We start from the raw sequence: 9,873 nt of genomic DNA, 5'->3' as shown, positions 1-9,873 counted from the left end.
GACATAATTGTTAAACATATATTATGAATATGTTAAAATGTATTTAAAAATATATAATATAAAATTTAACATAAACTTTGGTCAAATAATTAGCCCGACTAAATACATAGCATTCAAAGTTGAGCATCGAAGATTATAAATCGGGAACTTTAAAAATCATTTGATTTTCTTGTTTTTTTTTTTTAAAATAAATTTAGGTTAAGTTTTTTTTTTTTTTTTTTTTTTTTAACGTTTAATTAATCTTCTTTTGATTATTTAGAACAAACTTAATGTTCAATTATGCTTTTACATTATTGGAATGATTTAGGTCATTATGGTATTAACATTTTTTTGTATTTCTTTTTTATAATGGTACAATTGTATATTACTTTACTAATATTATACTATTATTTTTTTTTATCGGACAAAATTGTTCTTACATTATTGTTCATATTACACAAGTTAATTGCTTATATATAAATATATAATTTCGAGTCTTGAGTCGGATTCGAAATTAAAAATTTCCCTACCCGAGAAACCCCCTATTTTCCTTTTGTTTTCATCGGGTGCGACCCGTGACATATCGAACCCGAGTCGTGTTCAGCGGGTCGAATCCGTGGAAAATTCGAGTCAGATCGGAATGTGCCCACCCTTACTTCTTGATGGGGAATATACCTCGGGTTCAAGCTCCATGTACGCTACATGCTCCTGTTTGTGTCAGAGGTCAAACGGTTCGAGTCAAAGTTAAACTTGCCTATGCTTGGGTTCCTCTCTGATTTCCTTCTCTGCCTATAAAAGGGGCCTTGACCCTTCGTTTTAGGGGTTTCTCTCTCTCTCTCTCTCTCTCTCTCCTCCCTCTCTCTACACCTAGAAGCATCTCAACTCCCTCTACAAGCTCTCTAAATTATACAATGATTAAAAGGCCTTTTTGAGCTACATTTATGTCTTCTTCCCTGCTTTATAGATACGGTATACACTCCGGGTAATTATCCACATCATATATAATTCAAAAATTGTGAACATATAGTTCTATAATTATGAACCTAGAGTTGTGAACATATAGTTCTGTAATTATAAATATCGAGATTAAATAATTGTGAATATGAAGTTAAAAAATTATGAATATATAGATTTATAATTATGAACATATATTTCAGTAATTATTAATATAGAGTTCTGTAATTGTGAATATAGAGTTCAATAATTATGAATATAAAGATTCAATAACTGTGAATATGAAGTTCAAAAATTATGAATATATAGCTTTATAATTATAAACATATAGTTCAGTAATTATGAACATAGAGTTCTATAATTGTGAATATAGAGTTCAATAATTATGAATACAAAGATTCAATAATTGTGAATATAAAATTCAAAAATTATGAATATATAGCTTTATAATAATAAACATATATTTCAGTAATTATGAACATAGAGTTCTGTAATTGTGAATATAGAGTTCAATAATTATGAAGATAGAGTTCTATAATTATGAACATAGAGTTGTGAACATATAGTTATGTAATTATAAATACAGAGATTCAATAATTGTGAATATGAAGTTCAAAAATTATGAATATATAGCTTTATAATTATGAACATATATTTCAGTAATTATGAACAGAGTTCTGTAATTGTGAATATAGAGTTCAATAATTATGAATATAGAGATTCAATAATTGTGAATATAAAGTTTAAAAATTATGAATATATAACTTTATAATTATAAACATATAATTCAGTAATTATGAACATAGAATTTTGTAATTGTGAATATATAGTTCAAATATGAAATCCAAAAATTATGAATATATAGTTTTATATTTATGAACATATAGTTCCGCTTTTGAACAAGAGAATATGTGAGATAAAGTTTCTGTATCGTATTACCTCTAATGTTGAGAGACTTAGATATTTACAATAAAAATGTGCTAAAAGAATGTATGATAATGCAACTGCCATGACATCAAGTTCCCTCTGCCTAAACATTATGCAGAAAACTTTGCAATTACCAGGCTCACTAACATGAACAAGGAGTAAAGTCCAACAAGGCAGAATCCCCAGAATCTGGGGACTTGAAACCTGTGCCAAGTTACTACAAGTAAGGATCCCATCAAGCTAACGAGCAAGAAAACGAATGCCACAACTATGCTCACATGGAAATGAAGCTCGTAGGCCTCTGGATAAACGTCCCCCGTTTGTATGACCAGAGCCGTTCCCAGCCCGAAAAGCATGTTGAACATGGGGCCGGCAAAGCACCCGGCCATGGCCAAGGCGGGCTGACCTGCCTTTGCAACGGCAACATCTGCAACGAGATCACCTACTGAATTTCCCCATGCGAGCACTGTCAAACCGAGAAGAGCAGAGGGGAGTTTCAGAAGCACTCCAAGAACTGCAAGGCAGTTGAGTAGCTCTCCCGCTGCAGTTGATATCCAGAACACACTCATTATGAATGCGGCAAGGATTGAAGGCATTTGCTCGGATTTCGGAGGCTCCTTTTCAACGATGTAATGAAGAAGTGCTAGAGAGGAGCTCCCACATAGTACTACAAACCAAAGAGGAAAATGGGTGTTTGAGAGAAGAAACGCAACTGGATGATTCAAGGACATAAACGATCTGCATGAGTACAAAAGGGCCAGGGGGCAGAGAGCGATATTGGCAGACTGATAAAATCTGCTCCACCCCGAAGGTGAAGTGTTGGGGATTGTAAGTTTCAGGAGCATTGAGACTGGACGCTCCCATACCTGCGATATCTGTAGAGAATGGGAAAAAGCGAGTCAAAATAAATGCATAATGACCACCAGAGGTAATAGACAACTAGCAAACATTATGCCCGCACGGGCTTAACTCAATGGTTCAGTAGGCAGTATTTGGGAGAAGAAGCTAGCAAACATTATTCAGATTTATTAGTTAGAAAAGTGTTTGGTAAATTAGCTGTTAGCTGATAGCTGTTTGGTATAATTTCTTTTCTCAAAATGCTAATTGAAAAAGTTGCTTGGAGTAGCTCTTTGAATTTTAGCCTTTTGGAGTTGCAAAAAGCTAATTAACCAAACATTTATATTGATATTTTAACTAAATCAAACAATTAATAGTGGTCAAATAAGCCAAAATTGGCCTACCAAACAGGGTCAAAATATGTTTGTTAGAAGTCTAGTTCATTGTTCAACAACTAGATTAACATAGCAAATACAATAAAAATTCTATAAATGTTTGTATTGGTGATGTCAAGAATATTCACCGCATATAAAATCAAAGGCTCCTACTTAGCTATGCTGCAAACTGCTGGGATTGATATGATAAGTGGTGGGACTTTACCAAAAGGCCCTCCTTTCCAGTAGACAGAAAATGGGGGAAAACCACAATCTCCTATTATGTTTAAGGTGGGGAAGAAAGTAGTTTACTCGAACAATAATAAAACTAGATACATGCACAGAAGGAAGAAAGAAGAGAGTTCCATAAGCTAGGAGCCTCACATATATCCAGCATTTCAAGTGTTTAAAGCATAGAAGTCCTACAAGATCACTATGCTCTATGAGATTCTAGAAAAATTGACTACTATTTCCTTATTCTAATACTAGCCCAGTCAACCTTGAAGAACAATTAAGCGAACATAAAAGCCTGGCTAGCATGTAGCAAAAAACCAAACCCTGTGAACAACACATTAACTCAGGTGTGGCACAAAGTCATATGTTTAGTTTATCCAGTTTATCAAGTCTTTTTAATCTTCAATACTCTAGACGGGAAAGGAATTTCTTAATATACAACACACATTCGTAATTCGTTTCACCACTATTAGTAATTTTATAGCCCAATGATTCTTTGAACTGATGGAAATTGCAAGATTGAGCTCATCATAAAGTTCTAAAGGTCATTAAAGCAAATAGATCAGAGTTAAATTAGTTAAGTTCCAAGATGATGGTAAACTAGGAAAGTTATACCCAAAATCAATCACACTCATTAAAACAAGTGTTATAACTAAGGAAAGATTAAATTTTGAGTATCCATCTGAAACATACCTTCTCATAAGCTAGCAATAACCCAGAACTGGGATTCTTAATTTCTGGAGAACCTAAAAACTTGCCGTTTTCACAGTCGCCCATCCTTTTATGAGTCTTACCATTGCCAATCGAACCCATTTCAATCTCAGCCCTATTGCCGCGCCTATTTCCCTCTCCCAAATCCATCCAAAACACAATCCCGACAAAGAAGAGGTAAAACCCCACAAATCCAACAGCCTGCCAGAGGAAAATCTCAGCACTCAGGTACACATAGAACAGGAACATGGCGGCTGTCAAGTAAAACATAACATCCCTCACAAACGGGGCCGGATCGACCGGAAAGGGCGCGGCATAAATGGACACGAAGCCCACAACAAAAGCCGAGACAAAAGTCCCGGCAGAGAGTATCGCCCCAAATCCAGTTCTGGGCTGGCCTCCCTTGACGGCAGCTACGGAAGCAAACACATCCGGGGCCCCATTCCCCAGCGCCAAGAGCGTCACCGCACCCATGGACGGCGAGAGGCGGAGATGAGCGACGAGCTTGGTGACCACGACGGAGAAGTGGGCCTGGGCCGTAGTGATGAGGATGTAGAAGTAAAGGAGCACGAAAAGCCCAAGAAACGGGACGGAGAGAAATGGGTTTTGGCGGAAGAGGCAGGAGTGGATGGAGAAGTAGTTGAAGAGTCCATCGGATTCATCACTACTGAAGAATCTGCAGGAGGGTTGGGGGGAATTGAGGAGAGACCTGTGAGGAGAGAGTAATATGTGTTTTGATGGATGGTTAGAGGAATATGTAGGCGGCAGGTGGAGGAGGAAGAAGGCGACGGTGGCAAGGAGGAATAGTGAGATCGCGGTGGTTGTCAGAGCGGCGGAGTTGAAGGCCATGCCATACCAAAAAAAGCTCAAACAATTTACACGCGGGGTCTTCCACACTTACTTGGACTTCTCAGATTCGTTTATAAATGAATGAATAAATTAAATTATACGCGCAAATATTAATTTCACCGTCATCCTGATTCCTGCCTGCCTCCTGCTGGCTGCTGTATTACTTTTTAATAATTTTGTGCACATTTTAAAGAACGGGAAAATGGCACTTTTTCCCCCTATGTTATATACTTATAGCACTTTTTCCTCCTTAATTATTTAAGTATTTAAGTGGCTCTTTTTCCCCCTGAAATGTTAAATGGACATATTTACCCTTAAAATAAATATTTCATTTATTTTTATTCTCCAATAAATTATTACTATAATTTGGTTCAAACCAGATACTATAGTAACCAAACCAAAATATTTCAATTACAATTTATAATCAAAATGCGATATTTAGAGTTTATTAAAATCGCGAACTGGAATGACCGGTTCATGTTCCGAACTGAAAAAATAAAATACATTTATTGTTGAATTTAAACTATTTTAAAATAAAAAATAAAATTTTAAAATAAAGACGGTTCAAAATCGCGAACGGGATCCGGAACCGCCGGTTCATGATCCAGTTTTTTTTTATTCTTAAATTTAATAAATTGAAATCCAAATATTGGATTCTAGATCTGAATCATAACTGAAAACTTTTAATTCGATTGCTATAGTGTCTGGTTCAGTTCGAACCGAACCGTGGTAATCGCTACATATACGCAATAATTTGTTGGAGAAGTAAAATAAATAAAATGCTTACTTTAAGGGTAGAAATGTCAATTTAATATATTAGGGGGGAAAACCACCACTTTTAAAATAATTGAGGGGGCTAATGTGCTTACATAAATAATTGAGGGGGAAAAAGTGCTTTAAGTATATAACATAGGGGGAAAAAGTGTCATTTTCCCTTAAAGAAACAAAGGAATCTTTTCTTTTGAAATTTATTCTTCACTTTTAACATAAAATCTATATCTATATTATTATTATTATTATTATTATATTATTATTATTATATATATATATATATATATATATATATATATATATATATATATAAAAGTAAAATCCTCCAATTTCATTTTCCTGTCCAAACTTTTGTAATAAAACTTAGAGTTAATTCCACCGGAGGTCCCTTGTCTTTGGTGGCAATTTCAAATTTAGTATCAGACCGTTTTTGCCATTTTACATCCCAGACTATCGTTTTTTGGAAACTTTTAGTCATTCTTATGATTTTTTATATTTTTAGTAAGGACATTTTTGTCTCTTCATATTTTTCTTTTGTTATTTTTTCGATTTCAACCAGTTTAATTGGTTTAGAACTTTACTAAAAATTGGTTGAAAAATATGGTTACTAAAAATCAGAGGTTACCTAAAATTCTAAACCAATTAAACTGGCTGAAACCGGAAAAATAGCAAAAGAAAAATATGAAGAGACAAAAATGCTCTTATTAAAAATAGAAAAAATCATGAGAAGAACTAATGGCCTGTTTGGTTCACGGAATAGGCCGGAAATGGCATAGCATTCCCAGTAATAGGTCTATTCTTTTGTTTGGTAACCATTTCTATTACCAGGAATAATATTCCTGGTAATAGCCTATTACCTCAAATAAGGTAATAGCTATTACTAGGCCCCCCCTGGTATTAGCCTATTACTGAATGCTCAGGAATAGATTTTAGAATCTATTTTCTTTTTTACCCCTTTCTTTAACCTAATTTTTTTATCCTATATGTAAATTTATCCTATTTCACCACCGTCGTCGCCACCACCATCACCGCCGCCGCCGCCGCCACCACCACCACCACCACCATCGCCGCCGCCGCCGCCACCACCACCATCGCCACAACCGTCGCCCCACCACTGCCACCGCCACCACCACCACTACCACCCCAGCACCACCGCCGCCACCACCATCACCACCACCACCACCACCACCGCTGCCGCCACCAGAACCACCACCCAGCAGCACCACCGCCACCACCGCCACAACCATCGCCGCCCCACCACCACTGCCACAATCGTCACCGTCACCACCACCACCGTCGCCCCCACCACTGTCACCGCCACCACCACCACTACCACCCCAACACCACCACCACCATCACCGCCACAACCATCGCCGCCCCCACCACCACTGCCACAACCGTTACCGTCACCACCACCACCGTCGCCCCCACCACTGCCACCGCCACCGCCACCACCACCACTACCACCCCACCACCACCACCGCCACCACCACCACCATCACCGCCACCGCCGCCACCACCACCACCACCATTGCCACCATCACATATTTTTATAAGGGTATTTATGTCTTTTAAAACATATTTCATTTCTATTCCTTAAATCAACCAAACACTGTAATATAATTCCTAAAGTCTATTTCTTCCGCGAACCGAACAATAGAATACAATTCCCATTATATTCTTGCCTATTCCATTCCTTATGGAATAGCATTCCTATTACCTCAAAATTCATTCCGTGAACCAAACATGCTGTAAAAGTGTCCAAAAAATAATAGTCTGGGATGTAAAATGACAAAAACGATAGTGTGGGACTAAATTTAGAATTGCCACCAAAGACAAGGGACCTCCGATGAAATTAACTCTAAAACTTATTTGGTAACCAAATTTAAATAGAAATTAAATAAAATCTATTAATTGATAATATTGTTTACACAACCACGTATTAACCTAATTGGTAAATCTATTAATTTGGTAATATTTTTTCCTTATATTCATTTATTCATTTATTTATATTGAGTAGTTATATATAGAGATATAGATATGTATACTAACATACAAATGTTACAGCTCCAATGTTTATCCTTGTCCAGGATATTTCTCCATTGAAGACTTGCAGAGCTATTAGACTGCAATTGGTACGCACCTGGCCTATATGAAGTCCCATGAGGTGATTCCATAAAATCTAGAGAGTGCATGTTTCACGATCAAGAGTTTTTTTTTTTTTTTTCAATTTTACTTTTTTCTACGACTCCAATGTTTATCCTCGCCCAGGATATTTCTCTATTGAAGACTTTCAGAGCTATTAGATGGTGATTGGTGTGCGCCTATATGAAGTCCCATAGAGAAAGGGGAGTGACCAGACGTTTTTTGTTTACGGTTCTCTTTTTAGGAGTGTCGTCAAAACATTAGATGTGGTAGTGTCGTACTCAATGATGGCAATGCGGAGTAAGTAGAGTGCAAGACAATCATGTGTCACAGTGAATTAACAAGGGAAAACTAGGTGCAAACAGTGTGGGTTCGAGCATATGTTCAAGAGAGTGTAAGGGAAAGGCATAATCAAAGGAAACTACGGAAAGAAATAAAAGAAACTATAAAATAGAAAGCGTAGTGGATTAGGATTCACATTCCTTTGTGCGTGTGAGGTGAATCTGGGCTAGTGTTGATCTAGTCAAGCGAGATGACTTCCAATGTCGTTCACCGCTCGGTTACTAGGTCTTTCATAGGTGTGGAACCACCGTTCCGTGACCACGTTCCTTATGAGCATTTCATCAAACACTTTCTCTACATCTCATTCCGGGCCTTATCCTCTCGGATCTGAGGGTGGGAAATGCAAGTGGAAAGGCTTAGAGTGTATTGCAATCTCTTGCCAATACACTCTTCTCAAAACTCATACATGTGGTGCACAAACGCAAGCATAAGTCAAGCCAAACACACTACCCGCTAGCAAGGCTAGAGTATATCACGACCTCTCACCAATACACTCTTACGAACAAGACTAGGATGTATCACAATCTCTTGTTAATACACACATCTTAAACCTTACGCAAGAGCACGCACAACACATATACAAGGCAATACAAAATCCACTTCCAACAAGACATCAACATATAGCCAAACAAATAGATCAATGCATATTTAGCACAAATAAATGAGATTCAATCCACTACTAGAATTTTAGCCAACCATTATACAAGCCAAGATCAAGCAATTAGGAGATAGATGAAATGCAAAAGATAGATAACAAGAATAGAGTTTAGATTTCACCCAATCCAAGCTAGATCCCTTCAAATGGTGGTGAGAAATGAGAGATCCAAGCTATAGAAACTCTAGATCTTCAATCTTCCTTCCCAATTTATATTTGAGGCTAAAACCCTAGAAAAGAAAAGAAGAAAACTAACCCTAACCTAAAGCTTCTCTCTAAAAATTGTAGAAATAGAATTGAACTCCCTTCCAAATGCTGAATTTTGGCCTTAAATAAGCAATTCTGATTCGTCACCCTATTCCAATCGTTATATCCTACACCATGGCGCACATAGCACTGTGCGCCGCGCCTCCCAAAACAACGTCGTTTTGGGGTAGTGTTGGGAGGCGCGGTAGGAAGTTGCTGAGATTATGTGTATTTGTTCACAACATTATGTGTATTTGTTCACAACGTTATGTGTATTGGTTCATACAGTTATGTGTATTTTTTATACAATTATGTACATTCTTTTTATACAATTATGTACATCCAAATCAGAAAATTTGTGTGTATTATGTTAAGAGTTGATGTGTATTATGTTAAAAGTTTATGTTTATTATGTATTATGTTAGATTATGTGTATTATCTTTTAAAAAGAGTATGTATATTTTGTTATATAATTATGTACATTCATGTATAACATTATGTGTATTCTAGTATAACATTATGTACATTCTTGAACAACGGGTTTTTTTTTTTAAAGAAAAAACTACTGCCATTCACTGGGGCGGGAAATTTAAAAAAAAAAAAAAAATTAAAACGACGTCGTTTTGCATCTGGGCGCATAGTGCAACGCGCGCCGTGGTGTAGGATATAAATTGCCACCCTATTCACGCTGGGCCTCACAGCCAGCGTGAATAAGATTTTAACCCCCTCAAATTTCCATTCACGCTCCTCTCACGCCGTGAGGGAGTGCGTGAATGGGGAATGTTTCCCTTTCTCTTCTTTTTTCTCGTGCGTGGTCCTGGTGTGTTCGGTCCTTGTTCGCGCTCTTTT

At 37.0% G+C, this 9,873-nt stretch overlaps 1 protein-coding gene across 2 annotated transcripts; it reads right to left on the bottom strand.

The window, feature by feature from the left end:
- Nucleotides 1-1,784: 1,784 nt before the first annotated feature.
- Nucleotides 1,785-4,934, bottom strand: LOC109181745 (cation/calcium exchanger 5). Of its 2 annotated transcripts, XM_019331647.1 has the most exons (3): nucleotides 3,999-4,934; nucleotides 2,139-2,735; nucleotides 1,785-2,064 (listed from the first exon to the last, which is right to left on the bottom strand). In XM_019331647.1, exons 1-3 carry the CDS (start codon nucleotides 4,863-4,865, stop codon nucleotides 1,807-1,809), a joined length of 1,722 nt encoding a protein of 573 aa, XP_019187192.1. In that variant the 5' UTR covers nucleotides 4,866-4,934; the 3' UTR covers nucleotides 1,785-1,806. The 2 variants fall into 2 exon arrangements, with proteins under 2 accessions (XP_019187192.1, XP_019187193.1); XM_019331648.1 differs by having other exon boundaries at nucleotides 1,849-2,735; nucleotides 3,999-4,933.
- Between the last annotated feature and the right edge of the window lie 4,939 nt (nucleotides 4,935-9,873).

Source organism: Ipomoea nil, unplaced genomic scaffold, assembly GCF_001879475.1.
Source record: "Ipomoea nil cultivar Tokyo-kokei standard unplaced genomic scaffold, Asagao_1.1 scaffold1043, whole genome shotgun sequence".
Taxonomy (NCBI): Eukaryota; Viridiplantae; Streptophyta; class Magnoliopsida; order Solanales; family Convolvulaceae; genus Ipomoea; species Ipomoea nil.
This window is presented reverse-complemented; position numbering and strand designations above follow the sequence as displayed.